Genomic DNA, 21,014 nt, shown 5'->3' with positions numbered 1-21,014 from the left:
ACAGACCGGTTGGCAAAAATTTTGTTGAACGCACGAACGCCGGCACGCGGTACGACACGGTTCGGTACAAGCACCTCCGGACTGGCATCGCTGGACGAGATCTTCAGATACCCTTCGCAGCTGTGCAAGACTGGGCTGACTGTGCTTGATGTTGTTGATCACATTCTGCAACGAGTTTGCATGCTCTTCGAGGATGGAGTCGATGATGTAGCCAAGGTCCTGCGCGAAGGAGTCTCCGCACTTGTCTGATGGCATGCACTCGGAGTGGTGTTGCCGACGCTTCGACGACCGTTTATAAATGGTTCTGGAGCTAGAGGAGCTTGAGGTGGAGGAGTCGGTAGCAGCTCGCTTTCGTGCATGGCAGTGTCGTGTTCTCGGAGGGTCGGGCATACAAGCTTTCGCTATGCAATGACGGCACGGCTTCTGGGAGGCTTCCTCGCGAGGCTCATTCGTCCCGATAGTTGAGAAGTGGCCACAAGCGCGTTTGATCCAGTTGCCGGGGTCTTGAAGAGGCTGGTGCGTCCGGAAGGTGCGGCGAGGCTTGATGCGGGCACCAGGGTAGCCGAAGTCTTGCGTCTTGCGTCTTCCATAGGCGCCGCGCCAATCGACATGGTCCGGAACCTCGATGTCGTAGTAGCCTTCTTGAACACCAATGGTGGAGGCAGGAACGGTGGCTGGGGCAGTGATGCGCCGAGAGAAGCTATGACGGGAGCTCGGGCGGGAACCGGACCCGTCGTGACTGAGATCTTTGGCCGCAGTGTCATCGAGCTTCCGGTCTTTGTCGATCGGTTCTCCAAAATTGCGAACATATGTCTTGATATCTTGTTCCATATCTTCGGTCGCCGATGCCGTAGATCTTCGCCTAGGTTGTCGCAGAGACTCGTCAGCAACATCTTCTTGATCTATTGAAGTAGTACGCGAGCCTCGGCGCTTGGATAGTCTAGAGAGGCTAGCGATATCTGGTTGTTGCTGAGCTGTTGATCTCGTCCTTGGCTTCTGCTGGTTGGGTTCCTCGTCCCGCTCATCAAGAGTGGCTTCGTGAGCTCGTGTGCCTAGTGGAGGCCTTCGAACATCGTGATGAACGCCCGGACGTTCGAATTTCTGGCTCGGCTTGGGAGCACCCGATGCTGCAGCTTCATCGGTCTCAGTAGTGGACTTGGACTTCCGGATCGATTGACGTCTCACAGATTCTTCAACCGCAAAGCGTTGTCTGTGTCTCTTGGACTCCTCGACAGCAGTGCGCGCGGTATCGGAAAGCCGATCAAGCCTGCTAGCTTCGCCAGCAACGCGTCGTTCGGAGCCTAAAGGCTTTGCAGCTCGCGGCGGTTGCTCGAACACATTGGTGGATCTCCGGCGAGATGACGCAGACTCTTCGATAGGTAAGGACTCCGCTGCCGATTGCTCGTCTCCGGCGACTTCTGTGGAGCGACCAGGAGATCTGCGTTGACGAGGTGCTGGTTCAGAATCGGTAGGCGCAAGACCAGTTGCCGCTCTCACCAAGATCTTCGGGCCCAACGCCTCCGGTTTAGATCGGGGAAAGGGGTTCGCGCGCTGTGAAGGGTCGGTTCTCTTGGCAGCTTCTGGCGGTGGTTGTGGGATTGGCAAGGTAGGATCAGACTCTTTCCGCGTTGCGGCAGGCTGTCTCGTTGGACTCGAGGCGCGCACGGGCTGGACATATGCGTTCTTGGAGCTTTGGCGGGGGTCGGCCTGGGGTCGGTGATCCTTGATCTTGGGATCCCCTGTTGCACCCTTGGCGATGGTGATAGAGCCTGAAGGTGGAAAAGGAGGACCCTTTCGAGACTCGGCGGCTTTACTTTCGAAAAAGCCCTTCGCAGCTTGTACAGAAACTGGCTTTGGCGGCTGTCTTGGAGGCAATGGCGGCGGTGAAGGAGGCGCTGCAGTGACTGTTCGCTCAGGCTCAGAGGGAGTAGGTCGAGTTGTGAACTTGAAGGACCCAGAAGTCCTTGGCCGGCCTTCGACGCTACTACCCAGCTGCGAGGGTGGGCCTGCTGGCGATGGCAATGGCTTTGACGCCCGGTATGGGTGGTCGACCTTGTCCAAGATTCGGCCGTAGGGGTTCTTGCCTTGAAGGTAGGCGGGTGACTTGGGTCTTGAAGGCGCCGACTGAGGCTCGGTTGACTGTTCGGGAGGCGGTAGCGTGGATTTGTGATATGATTTGCGTCGGGATGGCGAGGGTTGCGCTTGGTTAACGGCATCTCGTGAGGCCGTGGACACCTCCCTAGCGTATCCGGCACGTGTCGAAGACTGCCGCGTCTGCTCGCGAGCCCCGGTGATGGTTGAACGTGGGGCTGGGTTAGAGGCAGACGGGTCGATGCCTCGTCGCATGTGGAGCGTAAAGAAAGGGTCGATTACTTACAGATGGTGATGGTTGAGGTACGTTGCTGGGTGCTGCGGAACGCTGACGTCTTGCTTGTGGGGAAGAATAAAGTAGAGAATGCAGAGTAAACGAAACAGGTGATGGATTAGGAATGGAAATAAGACGTGAGCGGTAGCGCCGTTGGTGGATTTGAGTGCACTCAATCCAGGTGTAGGAGAAGAGAGAAGAAAAGGACGGGGCCAAGGATGGAATGTTATGCTTATCTCGAGCACCTTCTATGTTTTGCACGCGGAAGGAAAGCACCCGTCCGCACCTGATACTGTACACACCACGCGATAAAATGCCCAAGGAAAGCTATGTACACAGTTACTTCATTGCCGCCTGCAGGCTCTCGAGGACCTGGAAGGTTTGATTAGCAGCTCCTTCTCCATTATCATGCGCGTCATTGGGCTTACCTCGAGTTCGATCTTAGCCTCAGCAATATCCTGCTCGCTGCCACTTCCGCCGGCAATCTTCTGAGCCTCCCCGATTTGATTCCTGACAGCCTATCACAGCATCAGCCTTCGTCCTGCCAAAGCACAATTTCCAACTGCTCTACCTCTGAGCTGAAGTCCTCCAGCGGGTAAGCCTCAACAGCGTTGATGCTGAGTTGCGAGCCAGGCTGGACAACAGCAAATCCCCCCGAAAGGAAGAACTGCTTGCTGCCACCGCTTTCCTCAATGATCTCAACCAAGCCAGGCTTCAATTGTTCGATGGATGGGACGTGGTTCGCCAGGACACCCATCTCGCCGGTTTCTGCGGGAAGATTGACCTGAACGCTGCATTGTGATGCCCATCAGTATTCGCTCGAGCTGCTTAGCGGTTCCGGTCGGATCAGCGGGAGACGTACACATCCTGCGACTTGTAGATAGACTGCACCCCATTTCGTTAGCTTGGACTCTCGCATTCCAATAGCTCATTTGAGTGAAAGTTAAGACGAATTGCGTGTGTAGGAGCAGGGTATGCGTACCTGGTGCGGAAGAGCGAGGGAGAGCTTGATCTTGTCCGAGGCGACGTCGGCGTAGCCCCTTCGCAGGATGGGGCGCGAGATAGCGGCAGGCCTTGCGCGGAGGGCGGCCCGGGCAATGCGGAGGGAGCTCATGATGGATGGAAGCGTGTGGAGGATGCAATTGCTGGATTGCCGGAAGCTTGAGGTGTTGAACCGCGACGCCGAAGTTCTTCGTCTTGGTATTTAACCGAAAATTTACCGCCGCCGGGGACTAGTGTGATATTCGGCCCATCCGATAGATGTCTGCAATCCGGCGAGGTTTTGAGCCATTGGGTTATCAAACTTCATTGTAGTGGGAGGTTGGAAGAATATGTGAACAGGAATGTGTCTGATTGAAATGGAATACTTGAAACAAATCGCAAAAATCGATCTCCAATACACTGTGATGCAACGTGAATCCCAAATCGATCTTCAGTACACCGTAATGCAAATTGAATCCCTTCGGGAACAAGTATCCCAATTCCCTATTCTACCTCTCGAACGCTAAATCGAACTTCTCAATCTTACCCCAAGAGGCATCGGTGCTGTATCCCTCCAGGTCCGCGATCCCGATCCCCAATTCCAGCATGCCAGCCCACAGCATCCCAACCCCCAGCATCCCACCACACACCCCTCGAACACACCCTCTCACTCTCCCATCCCCAAGCACGCCCATCACACAACCCACCACCCCCACAGCCTCTCCCCTCCCTCAGCCCCCCTTCTCATGCCTCCTCCCGCCCAACAGCGGAAACACATACACGGAGCACCACACCGCCCAAGCAAACACGCCCAGCACAATCACCACCCCTGCCCAATTCGGTATCACCTGGCGCGCCTGCAGCAAGCGCCCATTGTGCCCCGCAATACTCGGCGGGATAACAAAGCGCGAGACACGGAGCGCGGAGGGGGATGCGGGAGGAGGAGGAGGATCCGTCGGACTGACTTCGACGGCGCTGTCGATGCGCTGTTCTTCGTCAGAGGAGTTACGGCGGAGCGGCGGCGGGGGTTCGATGTTGGGGTGGGACTGTAGAGTGGTGTGGGTTAGGTGGTTGGAGGGAAGGGGATGGGATGGGAGGGGGCCGTACCACGTCTGCCATGGCGATACATGCTCGATCCGATGGCCTGCTGTTTATTTTCCTTTGGGGTCGTCTAGACGGGTATTTCAGTTGCCCGATTCAGCGGCTGTGCACGTCTTGGGTGGACTGGGGACCCGAGACGCCCAGCGTCGTGATGGTGAGGTCTGCATGAGGAAGCGTGGAGGGGGTGCCCTGCGGAACGCCTTCCCTGGCTGCGCCTCGGCCTTGTGCGCTCGATCAGCATCATTTGTCGAGGCGAGAGGGCTGGTCCTATGGAGATCTAGGTCTTGTCACACTGCATGCTGCTGACTTTTCGATCGAGAGACTGGTCACCTGCGGGTCCACGGAGTCGAAGATCGACGCCTAGCGCATTGAGGCTAGCTTGATCGAAGCTAAGCGCATGCTTTCAACGACGAGCGAGCTCTGAGATCTCTATGCTTAGAATGTTCAATCGAACTCCATAATCTCCCCCTAAGAAATGTTGCTACAAATGTTATCAGAATAAACTTGCAGGAAGCAAAGTGCCCAATCCCCTCGGCACCGAACTCCACACCACACATCCTCACCTCCGTTCATACGTCCCCGCCAATCCACTCCCCTCCACATCCACCACAGCCCAAAACAAAATCACATTCAACAACCTTGCCGGCCTAAGAAGAACAAACCACCCCAAAAACATCAGCCACGTCTTATCCGTAGTAAACAAAACATCCCGTCCCGTCGCCACAACGAACAAGTCCGCGCCCGGCGGACCCGGACCAAGATTGAGCAAAGCCTTGACCGGATAGCAGAAGCAGCCGTTCACCGCGTAGAAGAGAACGAGCGACAGCATCTTCGGCACGCCGCTCTTCCAATCGCGGAAGACAGCAAAGGTGCCGGCACCGCGTAGATAGGCGGGGACGCCGACCTCGTAGTTGAACACGTCGCTGCGCTCGCAGAACTCGGAGTCCGCATTTGCGCGGTCGAGCGAGAGCAGGATGCGGCCCGCTGTTGACGTCGTTGCGCTCAGGACCTCGGCGCCGCGTGCCGTCCGGCCGAGCTGGGCGTAGTAGAGGCGGTAGAGCTCGCTTTCGGAGACGAGGAAGAAGGAAAGCGCGAAGCGGATTGCGCATGCCTGTGCGTGCGGCCGCGGCGAGGCGTGGGCGGATTGCTGGATCAGGCCGGCGATGTGGCCGAGCGCGACCGTTAAGGCTAGGAGTGGCATGGAGTAGCAGTGCGCCGATGGCTTCTTGTTGGAGCATATGCATATGACTTGGATGACGGCGCTGGCGAGTGGAAGGCCGAGGAGGATGTATAGCACCCGGAGGGCTGAGTGCGCTGATATCGTTCGGTAGGCGGCGACGGAGAGCAGAGAGAGGACGCAGTGGCTGAAGTAGCGGAGTAGGGTACGGCGCCCAGAATTGACGGAAGGCATTGCGACGGCTCTATGGTTGGAGATGTAATGGATAAGAGAAGGAGGGGAGGTACGCCGCGCTCAGCTTTTGTAGGAGGCACCAGGCGGTCAACCATAGATCACTTCAAAACTATCCCATCAAAACGAAATACTCAGGTACATACCCAACAAAGCCCGAAAGCGGTCATTCATTAACTCATTAATCGTGTGCTGCTTCGCGCTATGCGAACCAGGTAACCGCTACCTGATATCCAACGATGAGAATGCAATCGAAACCGAAAGAACCTTCATAGCCCATCCACCTCGTTGTTCCCCAAGACATTTTCCTCCATAGGAGGCCCGATTCCAAATTATTATCTCTTCCAGCCCTTCCAGCTTCCCGATAGCATATTTCAGTCGAGCCACATCACATCGGGCTCCTCAGCCTGTGCTTTTCCTTTCCCCTTATATCCTATGCGTTGTAGTCCATTCTGCAAAATCGCGGTTGTCGAACGCGTAACCGTAATTATTTTCCTCGACCTCTTCTACATGCATCCTTCCCATGGCCGAATTCGCTCTACTCTTGGAAAAGTCTTGAGACCCTTCAGCCTCCGGCTCTGAGTAAGGTAGAGCTACTGGAACCTCGGGTGCAAGGTCATTAGGGCCCCATGTGCGCTCAATGCCATTCGAAAGATCCTCCTCATGATCTAGCCCGTGAGTGTAACGAGACAATTCCGTGTCCGGGTCGATATGCGACTTGGTCTCAACTGGGGAGCTCGCTTTCGAAGAGGATGGGGACGTGCCGTCCACAGGCTGCGAAAAACTATCACTATGCACCACCTTCATGAATTCGCTTCCCTGTTGCTGCGTAGGCATGGTCGGCAATGTGCTACTCTGCGGCTGCGCCACCGTAGGCGAGAACGCTGATAACACTCCAGACTGCGCTCTATTTGCTTGTGCAGCCTGCTGTGCATGCGCTATGCGCTGCAGCATCGGTGGCCGCACATGCGGTGGTAGATGCTGAACCACCTGGTGGGCCCGTTGCTGAGGATTGCTGAGACGTGGGTTTAGAGCCATAGTTTGACCATTCTGGAGCTGCTGCTGTGGATTCGCGGAGGCAAGCGGCAGTCGCATGCTACCTCCGATTGGTTGTTGATAGCTGTGTCGGAGTTGACGTTGCATCGCCTGTTGGTGCATCTGCCGCCGCTGAACTTCGTTAACGGGGTTTCCTTGCATCGGGATTCCTTCCTTGCTCATAGCGCCCACATCCAGCAACACTGGAGAATGCGCGTTCGAACCGGAGCTGGATGACCCCGAAGCTCCTCGCTCAATAAACTCATCCTCGAACGACGCAGGATACACATCAGCATCCAGCTCGAACGACGTAGGATACACATCAGCATCCAGCATCTTGCTCATCCTCTTATCCATATCTTCCTTCTTCCTCTCCTCTTGTTGCAAATACGCATACCAGTACCCTACCAATTCATTACACAGCTTCCGGAATGCTTCCACATCCTCCTGCTCTCTCGCTACTCTTGCACGATGCAGAAAGGCGTGCCTACCCTGCTGCGACATTACGTCAGGGACAACGGCAGAGAGATTGGTGTAGTATTCCTTGAACACGGTGAACATCGCGCGGATGGGTGGCTCCCGGACGAGAGAGCTAGCGGAGTTAGAGCTGATCCAGCTTTCCCAGCGAGAGCGATACGCGTCGAAGCCGGTGTGCTCGCCAGGGCACAGAAGGACGTGGGTAGCGGGGAGTCGCGGGATGGAGCAGAGTGGTGTTCGCATGGGGTTCTGCTGCGGTTGGTTTGGTCCCGAGGCGCCAGAGTTCCCGATGTGCGAAGGCAGCGGAAGGCTCATCATGAAGTTGGTGGTTGGTGTCCCTCCGTAAACTGCGCACAAGCGTGGTTGCCGCACATTCCTAAGTCGTTCGAATGGACCAACGAGGGTCTTGATGTTGTCAAGGAGCGTTTCCTCTGACCACTGGAACTTTGAGAGACCGACGCGAACATTGAGCTTACAGAGATGCTGGGACTTGCTGAGGATTCCGGAAACAACGACGCCGAGGTAGTCTGCAAATGTCACCATGAAAACTTTAACGGGTTAACATCAGCAACAACTCACCTCGGATGTCATAGACCTCGACCTCCTCATCCCACCAACATCCAATCCTCTCATCCGTTCCATTCTCCACCAGGATATCCACGTTGTAATTCTTGACTGCAGCCCAGTCGAACGTCTTCAAGAACTTGTTCTTCGCATACTCTATTTCATCTACCACAAAATGCGAGGATCCGTCCGGTCTCCTCGGCTCCAGGAGCCGTCTTCCGCACATGTACGTCCCGTCTCTGCGGACATCGATCGTAAACGGAACGTCGGTGTATAGCAGGTCCTTGATTTCGCCGTACATCTGCCGATTAATGAGGAGCAAGTTCAGTAGCGGCATCGGGAAGACGCCACTTGTCGTAGAGCGTTCGAGTGCAGAAAGAGTGTTTCGCCCGAACACTCCCCCAATAGGAGGGATGGCGACTCGAGGTGGCGAGTTTACGTGATACCATCCCGGGGGGTAGTCCTCTTCTTCCTCAATATGCAACAGCGAGGTCGATGACCCGATTGCCCTTGTGGGCAATAGATAACGAAAAATCTCCAGCCTTAATTCGAGAGGAAGCTTCAGGAAAAAGCAAGGCGCGTCCGGGTGGCCTTGATGCTCAGCACAGAGCTCGAAGTATGGCGGCGTCCAGCGAAATAGCTTTCCGCATCGCTCCCCATCCCATTCGATGAACTGGCACCATCCAGCATAGCTCTGCTGATCCTTGTGCGCGTGGCAGGTGGGGAGAAAGGTTGAATGCGAATTCTTAGTGTAGTGGGAGTTGCGGCCGCTGCAGCGCAATCCATTCTTCTTGTTGAAGCCGGAGCATCTCCGGAGAAAGCCTTCCGGGTCCTTGGGATCGAACCGCGACACGGGAGGGTGGCTGAGACTGAGAGGGTGGTTGGGACTGGGAGGGTAGCTGGGACTGGGATTGAACTGCGACATGGGAGGATGGCTGGGTCTGGGAGGGTAGCTAGGACTGGGAGGGTAGCTAGGACTGGGAGGGTAGCTAGGACTGGGAGGGTAGCTAGGACTGGGAGGGTAGTAGGGACCCGGAGGGGCGGGCGAGGGAGCAAGAGGCTGTGGCTCTGGACTGTCTTCGATGTTGATGACGTACCGGTGGTAGGCCATGGCGAGTGCCATCGCCATGATGTTGGAGGGGGATGAAGGGTGAAAGGCTATGGGAGGAGTCGTGGTTGAGCTGAGGGTTGTTAATACGTTGGGCTGTCGACAGTACGGAGGGGTCGCACCTGCCTTTTCGTCTCGTCAGCAAACAGACGGCCTACATACCCATCAACTCCTTGCGGCACATGAAGCCCTTTTAAGATGCCGCAAGTGCAAAGCCCGGAGGCAGGCTGGCGATCTAGGCTGACGATCGAAAGAGAAGAGAATGCGAGCGCTCGTCGTGTGCCCCGCCGCCCGCCGAAGGGAGTCGAAAAGCAAATGCAGGCCGTGTAACGCTCGCTTGCTCACTCGTTCCACAGAAGACCAGCCAACACAAACACAACCTCAGTCGACCAGTCGACCAGTCGTCCTCCGATCCGTCAGGTATGCGCTTCGGGGGCCGGGCACTAGGCCGCCAATATGTACTCGCGTAACGGCCTCGGCCTCCCCACATTTTGCACGTCCACGCCGTGCATACCGCAAAGAGGCAAAAACAGACAATGCGACGCCGCCGCTCAGCTGAAGCGAATCGCCCATTCAGGGCATTGGACAGAGTCCTCGCATCATCTGTCGACGCTCCTCGGGCGTTGCGATGGCGCAAGGATGCATCGCTCGCACTTCGCGAAAGCTGCCGATTGCGCTGGGCGGCGCACTTTTGCACTTGGCGGCATTGTGGGCGTCCTCGCAAATTAAAACACGCCGTGCGCCATGCGAAATGCTGAGCGGTGTACGACGGTGTACGAGCAACGGGCGGAGGAAAAGGCGTCTCGGGCCTTGCCTGTTGCGGAGAGTAATGCGATCTATGGCGCGTCACGTGCTCCCGCTCTCAGCCCTCGCGAAAGATACCCGGAGCCCCGACAAGGTACGGCAGATAACACAAAATTTGTAGCACTTGCCCAGCTGTGCGCATCCGACGTCGCAACGCTAGGCCTGTCGAGCCTCACCATCCTTCGCAGAAGCCGATTGCCCCCCGTGCGCTGTGTGCTCGGCCCCAGATCCATCACAAAACGTACCTGAAGTCCTTGTTCTGGAATTCCGTCAAATCTTGCATCCCCGCTTCATCGCTGTGCCTCTTGTCTGCAGGGCCGTACTTCTTCTCTCGGTGTCTGTTCATGGAGAACAGGTAGCCGAGCAGTGCCAGGTGGCATACGAGCTTTATCGTATATCCGACAAGGAGACCAATCGTCGCGCCACCGTAGTTTGGCGCCTGGGATTCCTTGACAACAAAGGGGCCTGCAAAATTCCCCCAGCAGTATGCCGTGAAGACCATCGCACTAGCCATAGCGCGATGCGTGTAGCCAGCCATGTTGGACGAGATAGTCACTAGGGACACAGTAAATCCGACGGATTGGGAATTTACCAGCCAGAAAGAGACTAGGCGTCCCCATGTGTTGGAACGGGGCAGGTATGCCGTGCAGGCGGCAGCTACCGTGCACAGAATATTCGCCGCCGTGGCCGTCAAGAGACGCGAGTTCGGAACATTGAGCGTTATTGCACCGCCAATGAACAGCGCGATGATCTGCACCGCATCGCCGACACTCTTCAGCTCCGTGGTCTTGGTTGTACTGAAGCCCAGATCGCGGATGATGATGGTGGAGAAGGAGTTGACGACGCCATTCGGGATCGCGGCCGCGAAAACGGAAGTGAAGAGAAGCAGAGCCTTAGGATCCCAGAGAGCGACGATGGCTTGCTTCTTGTCGAAGGCCTTGTTTTTGATTCCAGTCTCATTGCCAGCAACCCGTTTGACGGCGATGATACGTTCGTGTTCCGAGAGGAATCTTGCGTTTGATGGAGCGTCCGGAAGCACGAAGAAGATGACAAAAGACCACAGGCACGTCACGCCTCCAAGGATGAAGAAAATGAGCTCCCAACGTTCGGGCTTCATTGTCGGCGAGAGTTTCGAAACACCCATGGAAATGTACGAGCCCACGATTCCGCCCCAGCCTAAAGAGCTGTACCAAATGCACTGGCGCAAAGGAATCTCCCGCCGGGTATACCAGAAGCCAGTCATGAGGGTCAATCCAGGAGTGACGGCGGCCTCGAATAGTCCCATGATGAATCGCGCGGCCAGAGCAGAGGAATAGGTCCGGCATTGTGTAAGAATCAAGACCATCGCTCCCCAAAGGAGACAGCTGATGGCCAGAACTCGCTGCGCCGGAAAGCGTCCTATCAGCCATCCGCAAGGATATTGCCCGAAGAAGTATCCAGCGTATACCATGGCCGATAGGTAGTTGAACTGCTGTCCTTTCAACCCGAGCGCTTTTTGGTAGTTGAAGAGGTTGGCATAGTTAAGTGCTGTCTTGTCCATAAACTGAAGCGCTTGGGTAATTAAGAAGATAGGGAGGATAACGAGGTCGATCTTCCATCGAACTCGGGTGCTCTACAAGACCGTTAGTGATACCCTCGGGAGAAGGATAGGATTGCTCACCTCCTTGGGAGTTATCTCCATGTCGAGCCCCTCCAGGTACTCCTTATAGCCAACGGCGTTCTCCTCCTGAATAGCATCGAGCTTGGATGCATGATGACCATGCTGCCCAGCTCTGTTCTCAAGCTCGCTCGGCACCTCACTTTGATTGGAAGCGGTGTTCTTGAGCTCCGACATAGCGGTTCCGGAAGTACGAACCTGGGGGACAAGGAGCGAATGTAGACCGGTATCGAAAAGCCTCAGGGTAGAGCGTAGGTACCTGAGCGGCGAATGCTCCAACCCCTTTATACACAATCTTACCGAACTACCCGGGCCATCTATCTCGTTGTGGGGACCCCAGAGTCAAGCCATCAATCCGGAGAAGGATAGAATTCAGAGAAACAAGACTCGCCATTGGTGATAGGGAATTTTGAGGCGGATGCGCAGCGGCGATTTGCGAGCCAAGCTTCGGCGAAAAAGGCGGGAAGCGCCAGGCGGGGGTGTCGAAAACGCCGGCGCGCTAGCTCACGCTAAGCCTGTGACGTCGGCGGTAGCTTCTCCGAGACGGAACGGCAACCGACGATGAGGACCGTGAAGCCAAAAAAAGGCCCTCAGCATTGTTGTAATAGCCCCAAGGCCCTGAACGATAGCTCACGCTTCGTCTCGCCCTTATTGAAGAAGTCCTGGCAGCCGACATAGGTGGGTCGCTTCACGATGGATCCCCAAATTACACACGACTCGGCAATGCCGAAAGACGACATGAATTCGGTTACCTACCTCGCGAAACCATCAGGTGCCTGCTGTCTCGAAGGCAACATCCACTCCGGAAACCCAAGAGGAGATTTCGTCAACATTGCCGACGTAGAAACGTACGTCACCAAACCTCCAGACGCCAAGGCAAACGGACACATCTTACTATATTTCCCCGATGTATGGGGCGTGTTTCCAAACGGACTTCTCATCATGGACGGCTTCGCAGATGCCGGATACCTTGTGGTCGGGCTCGATTACTTTCGTGGAGACCCGGTGTGGAAGCATAGGAAGCATCGGCTGGATAAAGAGACGGAGCCAGACTTTGACTACGAGGCTTGGAAGAAGAAGCACACCGCGTTTGCGAATGAAGCAGTGCCAAAATGGGTCGATGCCGTGCGGCAGCAATATGGCAAGTCGGATACCAAGTACGCCTACGTGGGATACTGTTTCGGTGCGCCGTACGTCTGCGACCAACTCGCCTCGTCGCTCTGCGCTGCAGGCGCATTTGCGCATCCGGCTTTCCTGAAGGAACACCATTTCAAGAATCTGCAGAGGCCTCTCTTCATGAGCTGCGCGGAGGTGGATCATACGTTCGATACGGAGAGCCGGAATAAGGCAGTGGATATTCTGATCGAGGGGAAGAAGACATATCATTTGCAGCTGTTCAGCGGGGTATCGCATGGCTTCGCGTTGAGGGGAAACATGGAGGATGCGTATGAGAGATGGGTTAAGGAGCAGAGCCTGAAGGGGATTGTGGAGTGGTTTGACTTCTGGTTGGGATTATAATTGGGATGTCTAGCAGTCAATGTACTCCCGATTCTTGAAGCCATACTTGTAATAGAACTTGCCCACTCGGGCCTGACATGCTTCAAAGATAGGTACACCCGCATATTCCGAATTCCGGCTTGATGCTGTACGGATTGAAGCGGGCTGTGCATGATTCATGTCCCCCTTCCTTCCCCTCACAGCCTGACACATCCATACCTGCCCCCAAAAGCGGGGAAGCCGCGGCTACCAATCGAAACCGCCGAAAATCGCCGCCAGTTCAACCTCCACCACCAAAAACCACCGACATTAGCTTTGCACCGTCCAGACGCAATTCGGCACATCGCCGCCGGACATGGAGAGACATCCAGTCGGCGGCAATCTCACGTGGAGTCGCTCAAATAGCTGGCCGAAATCTTTAGGATGTTGTCTTCAGAGCTGCTTTCCCCAGTTCTGATTTCTTCTTCTTCTTTCTTTTCTAGAGGTACAGGGTAGGCATGGGACCGCCGAAAGCATTCGACTTCACGGGCGAAGTGGCCATCGTGACGGGTGCTGGATCGCGAATGCCTGGTATGTATCCTCGGCGCACTGCGCGCAATCACGTGTCTTCGTTCACGCTTGCTCTTCCCTTCCATCTTAATCCAGACTGACGTTCGAAGGCGAAGTCGGCAATGGCCGTGCAACCGCTATCCTCCTCGCGCGGCAAGGTGCCAAAGTCGCGCTGCTGGACTACAACGCAGACTGGGCGGCTGAAACAAAACGCATGATCGATACCGAGGGAGGGATTTCGGAAGTCATCCAGACGGACGTTACGAATGAGGAATCGTGTAGAAGAGCCGTGGAGAGAACGGTGCAGTTGTGGGGAACCGTGCATATACTTGTTAACATCGGTGCGTAACGCTTCAGAGGCGAGGGGTCACGCGAATCCATGAGGAGACAAGCAAGCTGATGCAGAAGCTCAGTCGGCGTTGGCGGCGCAATGGGCGATGCAACGAAACTCGACCTCGACGCCTGGGACCGCGACTTCCGCATCAACGTCACGAGCATGGTCCTCATGGCCCGCCACGTCATTCCTGTCTTCCGGAAAACCGGCCGAGGCAGCATTGTGAATATGTCGTCCGTCTCTGGTCTGCTCGGCGGTAATCCCTCGCTTCTCTATCCGACGAGTAAAGGCGCGATCGTTCAGATGACAAGAGCGATGGCCGCCCAGCACGGCAAAGAGGGCATCCGGGTGAACTGCGTGACGCCGGGAATGGTGTACACCCCGATGGCTATGAGGGGGAAGCCGATGAGCGAGGAGTTGAGGAGGCAGAGGGTTGGGCAGAATTTGATGGGGATTGAGGGGACGGGGTGGGATGTTGGGTATGGTGAGTTTATTCCTAGATGTTTCGAAGATGGAGTGCTAATGCTAAGGACGAGGTAGCGATCTTGTTCCTGTGCAGTAAGGAAGCGAAGTGGATTACTGGGGTGATATTGCCTGTTGATGCTGGGGTAAGTCATGGATCGGAGGTGGATGTAATGAGATGACTGACTGACAAGTTGTAGACGACGGCTGGAAAGTCGGATCGCCCTGCGCTGAAAGAGGATGCGCTCGCGGAGAAGAACACGGGGATACGGAATAGCAAGCTATGAGCCTGGCGATACCAACAACATGTATAGTTACTCTCGGCTTGACAGTATGTCGCATTCCATGGACTTGGACTAATCGCGTTCTCTGCTCTGAACTCGCGTGCAGCTGCTGCCTGCAGAACTCAACGGAACGCTTTGCGGAACCTTGGAAACAGGTAGCGCATCTGAACATTAACGGGACGCTTCCTTTGGATCGAACCACGACGCTAAAACTGTTTTTCTCGCGCACGTCTGCCTTCGCACTTTTGCATTCACTCCAAAGCATCGCCTACATTCACATCACCATCCCATTCCACCTCCCCCACCTCAAACTACATTGAAAACGTTACTCCCCAACAACACCATTCTGTCTTCCCAACCGACTGTCCTAATTCCTGCCCAACTATCCCTCTGCTATCCCCGCAATCCGCGGCGCAGACAGTCCCGTCATGGACACACTCCTCGTCCCAAAATTGCCCGCCCACAAGCGCTTCTCCCCGAAAGCCAAAGACCCTAATGTCTGCGACTCCTGTCGTGCGGGAAAGCGTCGCTGCTCGGGGGAAAGGCCCGTCTGCGATCGGTGTCAGAGCAGTGGACGTGCTTGCGTGTACCCAGGCGGCACAGCCAACACTAGAGCCACGCGCGCAAGCACGGTGTCGAGCGAGGATGCGTTTGATCCGCCGCTGCCAAGGGGCAGCCGTGGGGTGAGACACGAGCTGGGCCAGGAGCTAGACCGCAAGCTGAAGGTTCAGAAGGAAGTCGAGGACACGCGAGTACGGGAGGGAATTGAAGAGCGGGATGGCGACGGTGACGGTGACGGTGACGTGGATATGGATATGGACATGAGAGAAGAGCCGAAAGCAGAGACAGAGGCGGAGCAGAACACGATCGCAGTCGCAGCCGCAGCGCCAAAGCGACGTGGAAGGCCGAGAAAGAAGGCACCGGCGACGGCGACCATCGCAGTACGCTCAAAGCCCAGCGGGAACACAGCTCCACCCGACCCTCCCAGCAACGAACCATCCGCCTCAGCCCTCCTCGCTCTCCGCTCCAGCGCTCCCGCGCCCCGCTACATCCACTTCAACGACCTCGATCTGACTGCTCTCCCTGCAGACCTCGCCGCCGAATGGTCCGCCATCAAGCGTAAAGTCTTCGCCGCCGTCAACTTCGTCGAAGGAGGGGAGGTGCTGTGGGACACTACGGGCGTGAAGGAGCGCGAGCTGCAGCAGTTGATACTGGAGGTGCGGGGGCTACAGGAGGAGAGGAAGGCAGCAGTGCAGGAGTTGGGTTTGGGCCTTGAGAGGCTGGCAGAGATGCTGCTGCAGGTGCATGACTTTTATGAGTGTTTGAGGACTTGCTTGATGAGTTTGGGGGCGTTGGGGGAGGTGGTTGATGCGTAGGGGATTGTGGTGGTACTGGGGTAGGATGAGTGTTGGGATGTTTGGGGTGTGCATGGTGCTGGGGCGAGTGATGGCGAAGCTGCAGCATGGGTGTTGATGTGGCTTCTAGTGTTTTGCTCATCATGCGCTGCTAGATGTTGAAAGGCTCTGTGGAATGGACGGGGAAGGCGGGATGCGTTGCACTGCATCATGCTGTAATGCCCGCACCCTCGTATTTAGATGTGACTAGGTTTCATAGCCTTGGCTTTCATTGCTGGAGTGCGGACTTCTAGTATTTCACGAATCCGATCGCCGTCGTGGAAGATATGTAAGAAGAATTCGGGTGCACGCTCTAGTTACTGCAGTTTGATAATACAGTCACTCCTTCCCGTGTCTGACGGTAACACCTTGGCTGATTATTACTATCTACGGCTTCTGGTCAAGGGAGTGATCAAGATCGGAGGAGGCGGCAAGGGACAAGCGACGGTAGGTTCGAGATCGCAGCACCTGGAGCTGGGCTTCCACGGATGGAGTGTGCAGCTGCAAGTTTGCTGCAAGTTCCACGCGCGGTATCCCGGTGGCGCTCTGGTCTTATAGGGCGTAGAGATCGTGATGGGGCGCTTCTCAATATTGGCTGACAGGGATTTGTTCGCTGGCGTTCTCATCGATCGAGTGATGAGCAGTGATCCCACAATCCTCTGTACCTCCGACTCTGCATGCCAATACCACTGGACCACGACTCATCGGCAAGACAAGATATTCCCACCAATGTCGGTCGGCGAAATTCTGCTATGCACTCTGTCGGTGGGTTTGTTTGCTCCTGTAGCACCGTCACAATGGTCGAGCTAGATCTTCGGCGCTAGTGACACCACGGCGTACAGCTTCGACGAAAGGTGCTATCCGCATGTGCTGTGCGACCGGGTTATAGCCGGCGTAAGCGAACTTACCCAGCATGTTCATGACAGCTTCGAAAGCCATCCGGATGCGGTTAGTTAGCAAAAGGAGTATTACCAGCGTTATAGCTGTGCAGTCGTACGGTGTGCTGGCCTCGCAACACGAACGGGTATTAAGGAAAAAGAAATGCCTTCGTCGGAATGACTGGACGCGGAGAATAGCGCGCTGGGCACCTGAACCGGGAGATTCCGCCTTGATGAAGATCCCCTGGCTTCCTCGTACTGTATGGTCTCGGTAGGGCTGGACCATATCGCTAGACCTACCCGAAGGACAGGGACGACAAACAAAGCACCTAGAGCGCTTCCTCGGAGCCTATGGCCATCATATCGTGAAGAGCCGGATGAAATGAAGAGCTCGGAAAGTCGGACAGGACGCCGTTCTAGATAATGTGACGCCATGACAGAAAGCCAACGTAATGTGAGGACGTACAGATACCGCGGAATACACGAGAAATGGCGCCACGAATGGACTACGATTCGTGAAGCATAGAAGAGGGATCCATGAAATCGGCAAGAAGACTTCGAACACGTGAGGTGGACCCCACGTTTACCTAAAGATTTCGTAGCTTGGCAGTGCATCTCTCTCGCGCTTCATCTCCGTCATCGGCATCCTCAAGCTTTCTTGATTTTTCGGCATCTCCGTTTGCCCTGTCTTGTGCCCCGCTGCCGCGTGAGTCGAGCGCCACGAACGCCTCCTCTCTTGTCGCGGCTCGCGTTCAACGGCGCACCGAGGCAAACGCAAACGCGGTTCCACCGCCGATCGATCGCGTGTCGGTGCTTTGCGCGTCGGTTCCGTGGATGTATGCCTGCTCCGGGAGCTAGATCACGGCTAGTCCAGTGCCATTGAGTCGCAAGAGAGCGGCCTGAGGAGGAAAACGGGGAGGGAAGGGGATGGGCAGAGACGCGGCAGGGAACACGCCTCGCATACACGCGCCCCGCCCCGGCAGCGGATCAGATAACTCTAAATCGACACGCTCTTGGCGCGTCGACGAATGAGCGCGCCTCCGAAAGCGGGCCGGGCTTGGCAGGCCTGTTATCTGATCAAAATTTGCCCGCGCCTTGCCCATCGCGGAATCTCCGCCGCTCATCACCTGCCCCCTCGATGCAACCGCACATCAACATCCCTCCACTGCTGCATTGGCAAACGAAAATATGGATCCGTGGCCCAGTTTCTCTCCCGTGCATTGGGGCCCTAAGACGTTTACACGGCATGGCGACCCTCGAGCCGGCCTCGCTTCTGCTCGCGGTGAAGGCCGCAGTGGTTGCACCGTCGTATAGTCCCTGCGGTGAAGTAGAGTTCTCGACCCAGCACACAGTTAATCCCTGTCAGCAGCTTCCCGCGCTACTCTCTGCAAATATAGCCAGGCCACATATTTTAGCTGCCGTCCCGCCCTCCTGGTCTCTCTCACTGCTCTTCGCCTTCGATATCCCTCCAGACTCCAGTACTAACTGCACTGTGCTCAGATATCGATCATTCCCGTCGCAATGCGGAATCCCTTCAGAGTCGGCCCAGTCGAGGAGCCTATTGTCGACGACAGCTACCGCCATGGCGACACAATGAACGTCGAGAAGGCGGTCGAGGCCGGCCATCCGCCTGTTGTCGACGTCAAGCATCCCGTGGACAGCAGCAGCAGCATCGAGGGATTCACCCCAGATGCCCAGGAAGGCGTCAAGAAGATGGAGGCTACCACCTCTGTGTGGTCGAAGAAACATCTCATCGTTGCATACATCTTGTAAGTGGAGCGCCTTGACGCCTTTCGCCTCACGCGCGCCAGCTAATGTGATTTCAGGATGTGGTGCATTACCTTCGTGGATGCCATGCAGCAGGGCACTTCGGGTGCGCTCCAGCCGTACGTTACCAGCAGCTTCTACCAGCACTCCTTGACGGCCTACACCGGCATCATGTCTGGTATTATCGGCGGCGTGCTCAAACTGCCAATGGCAAAAGTTCTCGACATCTTCGGGCGACCGCAGGGTTTCGCGCTCTCCGTGGGGTGCTTAATTCTTGGCTTGATCATTATGGCATCGTGTAACGGAGTGCAAGTGTACGCCGCGGCTCAGATCTTCTACTGGCTAGGGTTGGTACTTCCAGAAAACGGTCAAGCGTGAAACTGACTGGTATAGGTACAACTGCATGAGCTACACTCTAGGAATCTTCATCGCCGACACGTCCTCCCTGAAGAACCGAGGATTCATGTTCGCCTACGTCAACTCCCCATATATCGCTACCGTCTGGATTGCTGGCCCTCTCTCTGAAGCATTCCTATACGGTCCTGGTTGGCGATGGTTCTATGGCGCCTTTACCATTATCACCCTCGCCGTGGCTTCACCCCTCTACTTCTTGTTCATGCACAACTACCACAAAGCCGTCAAGGCGGGGATCATTGTGCCTATCAAGAGCGAGCGCACCTTCATGCAGTCGGTTAAGTACTACGCCATCGAGTTCGACGCTGGGGGCCTCTTCCTGATCATGGGAGGGCTCGTCTTCTTCCTGCTTCCATTCAGTCTCTATTCGTACCAGGATGGCAAATGGAACTCGCCTCTCGTGGTATCCTTCTTCATCATTGGCGGGCTGATGCTGATCGCCTTTGCTCTGTATGAGAAATACGTCGCGCCGAAGACCTTCATTCCATTCGAGCTCCTCACGGACCGCACTGTGCTTGGCGCCTGCATTCTAGCCGGTACTCTGTTCGTCAGCTTCTACATCTGGAACGCCTACTTCTCGTCCTTCCTCCAGGTGGTTAACGGGCTCACGCTCACGCAAGCGACCTACGTGACCAACATCTACAGTATCGGGTCTTGCTTTTGGTCCATCCTTGTCGGTCTTGCCATTATCTGGACCGGCCGCTTCAAATGGATCGCGCTTTACTTCGGAGTCCCGGTCACCATGCTCGGAGTCGGCTTGATGATCCACTTCCGCCAGCCCGACCAGACCATCGGCTACGTCGTCATGTGCCAGATCTTCATCGCCTTTGCTGGAGGCGCGCTCGTCATCACAGAGCAGATCGCCGCAATGGCCGCCACAGACCACCAGTACATCGCCGTCGTGCTCGCCATCGAAGGCATGTTCTCCAGCATCGGCGGCAGCATCGGCAGCTCTGTCTCCGCAGCCATCTGGACCGGCGTGTTTCCAGACAAGCTGGCCGAGTATCTGCCTGCCGAGAACCAGGCCGATCTCTTGACCATCTACGCTTCGCTTCCCACGCAGCTCTCCTTCCCCAAGGGGACGCCGGCAAGGATCGCGATCGAGAAGGCCTATGGCGACTCGCAGAAGTGGATGTGCGTCGGCGCCACTGCTATCATGATCCTTGCCATCTTCTGCGTCGCCGTCTGGCGCGACATCAGGGTCAAGGACTTCAAGCAGACCAAGGGTACTGTCGCGTAAGCGACGAGCATTTGCTCTGATACATTGCGTCGCCGGGCGAATACGGATGGTGCACATATCGTTGGGATCAACCCATTAATATCATTATTCGGATGGGCCTGGAGCAGGTTGTCCTGGGATATCTATAAACTGCGTTGCTTCTGCATGCCGGTGGGGGGTGGAGAGGAGTCTTCGGCTGCGTGGAAGAGAGCCCGCATTGGGTCTATTAGTGAGACATCGATTGATAGTATATAAACGTGGTACTTTGCGTGCCTTTTCAAACTCATGCCTTCAGATCTGCTACCACCTGTCCATGACTAAAGTTTAGAATCCGTTCTCCCTGTACTCCTCGTAATCGCCCCGATTTTATCCACACATGAGGCCTGAACTGAATCGTGCCTATATAGACTCTAAGGCCTTTCTTTGCCGATAAGGAGCCGACTTTACTAGGCCTAACACCGGGAAAGAATCTGTCACAGCCTTGATGACTGCCAAAGACGTTAGCGGGCATGGGAACCCGACCTCAGAAGCCTTGGGCTGTGAATCGTTCACGAGCTGCGGTTTTTTTGTCGTCGCTTTAGAATTCCGCTCTCGCGCTGTGGGGCATGGAAACTGTCGCGTCATGGCATCGGACTTGCCAAAAACACGGATGAGAAGGTTCATGAGATGCGTTGGCATATTGCCGGCATCTCTTCGTCCGCAGTTAGCCCTCGTCT

At 55.9% G+C, this 21,014-nt stretch overlaps 8 protein-coding genes across 8 annotated transcripts; 3 read left to right on the top strand and 5 right to left on the bottom strand.

Moving 5' to 3' along the window:
- Positions 1–2,483: 2,483 nt before the first annotated feature.
- Positions 2,484–3,491, bottom strand: BU26DRAFT_514286 (ATP synthase delta chain mitochondrial precursor). Its single transcript, XM_033827798.1, has 5 exons — positions 3,348–3,491; positions 3,228–3,250; positions 2,937–3,156; positions 2,794–2,883; positions 2,484–2,737 (listed from the first exon to the last, which is right to left on the bottom strand). Exons 1-5 carry the CDS (start codon positions 3,477–3,479, stop codon positions 2,705–2,707), a joined length of 498 nt encoding a protein of 165 aa, XP_033689363.1. The 5' UTR covers positions 3,480–3,491; the 3' UTR covers positions 2,484–2,704.
- A 586-nt stretch (positions 3,492–4,077) lies between these two features.
- On the bottom strand, positions 4,078–4,773 carry BU26DRAFT_600088 (uncharacterized protein; the record flags this gene model as incomplete). Its single annotated transcript, XM_033835148.1, has 2 exons — positions 4,454–4,773; positions 4,078–4,392 (listed from the first exon to the last, which is right to left on the bottom strand). The coding sequence occupies exons 1-2, from the start codon at positions 4,463–4,465 to the stop codon at positions 4,078–4,080; spliced, it is 327 nt and encodes a 108-aa protein (XP_033689362.1). The 5' UTR covers positions 4,466–4,773.
- A 122-nt stretch (positions 4,774–4,895) lies between these two features.
- BU26DRAFT_514285 (uncharacterized protein) lies at positions 4,896–5,994 on the bottom strand. Its single transcript, XM_033827797.1, has one exon. The coding sequence runs from the start codon at positions 5,856–5,858 to the stop codon at positions 5,007–5,009; it is 852 nt and encodes a 283-aa protein (XP_033689361.1). The 5' UTR covers positions 5,859–5,994; the 3' UTR covers positions 4,896–5,006.
- Positions 5,995–6,069: 75 nt separating this feature from the next.
- BU26DRAFT_136891 (uncharacterized protein) lies at positions 6,070–9,363 on the bottom strand. The gene is made up of 2 exons (XM_033819764.1): positions 7,947–9,363; positions 6,070–7,894 (listed from the first exon to the last, which is right to left on the bottom strand). The coding sequence occupies exons 1-2, from the start codon at positions 9,058–9,060 to the stop codon at positions 6,282–6,284; spliced, it is 2,727 nt and encodes a 908-aa protein (XP_033689360.1). The 5' UTR covers positions 9,061–9,363; the 3' UTR covers positions 6,070–6,281.
- Positions 9,364–10,019: 656 nt separating this feature from the next.
- Positions 10,020–11,763, bottom strand: BU26DRAFT_136882 (MFS general substrate transporter). Its single transcript, XM_033819763.1, has 2 exons — positions 11,504–11,763; positions 10,020–11,455 (listed from the first exon to the last, which is right to left on the bottom strand). Exons 1-2 carry the CDS (start codon positions 11,675–11,677, stop codon positions 10,076–10,078), a joined length of 1,554 nt encoding a protein of 517 aa, XP_033689359.1. The 5' UTR covers positions 11,678–11,763; the 3' UTR covers positions 10,020–10,075.
- A 291-nt stretch (positions 11,764–12,054) lies between these two features.
- Positions 12,055–14,524, top strand: BU26DRAFT_474556 (NAD(P)-binding protein; the record flags this gene model as incomplete). Its single annotated transcript, XM_033825505.1, has 6 exons — positions 12,055–12,958; positions 13,326–13,425; positions 13,493–13,567; positions 13,657–13,887; positions 13,960–14,364; positions 14,421–14,524. The coding sequence occupies exons 1-6, from the start codon at positions 12,194–12,196 to the stop codon at positions 14,522–14,524; spliced, it is 1,680 nt and encodes a 559-aa protein (XP_033689358.1). The 5' UTR covers positions 12,055–12,193.
- A 530-nt stretch (positions 14,525–15,054) lies between these two features.
- Positions 15,055–16,002, top strand: BU26DRAFT_500127 (uncharacterized protein; the record flags this gene model as incomplete). The annotated part of the gene is made up of 1 exon (XM_033826477.1): positions 15,055–16,002. One exon carries the CDS (start codon positions 15,055–15,057, stop codon positions 16,000–16,002), a length of 948 nt encoding a protein of 315 aa, XP_033689357.1.
- Positions 16,003–18,491: 2,489 nt separating this feature from the next.
- On the top strand, positions 18,492–20,319 carry BU26DRAFT_527501 (MFS general substrate transporter; the record flags this gene model as incomplete). The annotated part of the gene is made up of 3 exons (XM_033830782.1): positions 18,492–18,667; positions 18,725–19,012; positions 19,059–20,319. 3 exons carry the CDS (start codon positions 18,492–18,494, stop codon positions 20,317–20,319), a joined length of 1,725 nt encoding a protein of 574 aa, XP_033689356.1.
- Positions 20,320–21,014: the final 695 nt, after the last annotated feature.

This window comes from Trematosphaeria pertusa (assembly GCF_010094035.1).
Source record: "Trematosphaeria pertusa strain CBS 122368 unplaced genomic scaffold BU26scaffold_2, whole genome shotgun sequence".
Classification (NCBI taxonomy): Eukaryota; Fungi; Ascomycota; class Dothideomycetes; order Pleosporales; family Trematosphaeriaceae; genus Trematosphaeria; species Trematosphaeria pertusa.
This window is presented reverse-complemented; position numbering and strand designations above follow the sequence as displayed.

Excerpts from the sequence above, each read along its gene's own strand:
- BU26DRAFT_514286 (XM_033827798.1), bottom strand. The coding sequence starts at position 3,479 with ATGAGCTCCCTCCGCATTGCCCGGGCCGCCCTCCGCGCAAGGCCTGCC. Across the intron at positions 3,251-3,347 it reads CCCTCGCTCTTCCGCACCAG|TCTATCTACAAGTCGCAGGA; the intron begins GTACGCATACCC and ends AATGGGGTGCAG. Across the intron at positions 3,157-3,227 it reads ATCTACAAGTCGCAGGATGT|CGTTCAGGTCAATCTTCCCG; the intron begins GTACGTCTCCCG and ends ATCACAATGCAG.
- BU26DRAFT_514285 (XM_033827797.1), bottom strand. The coding sequence starts at position 5,858 with ATGCCTTCCGTCAATTCTGGGCGCCGTACCCTACTCCGCTACTTCAGC.
- BU26DRAFT_136891 (XM_033819764.1), bottom strand. The coding sequence starts at position 9,060 with ATGGCGATGGCACTCGCCATGGCCTACCACCGGTACGTCATCAACATC. Across the intron at positions 7,895-7,946 it reads CGAGGTCTATGACATCCGAG|ACTACCTCGGCGTCGTTGTT; the intron begins GTGAGTTGTTGC and ends TGACATTTGCAG.
- BU26DRAFT_136882 (XM_033819763.1), bottom strand. The coding sequence starts at position 11,677 with ATGTCGGAGCTCAAGAACACCGCTTCCAATCAAAGTGAGGTGCCGAGC. Across the intron at positions 11,456-11,503 it reads TGGAGATAACTCCCAAGGAG|AGCACCCGAGTTCGATGGAA; the intron begins GTGAGCAATCCT and ends ACGGTCTTGTAG.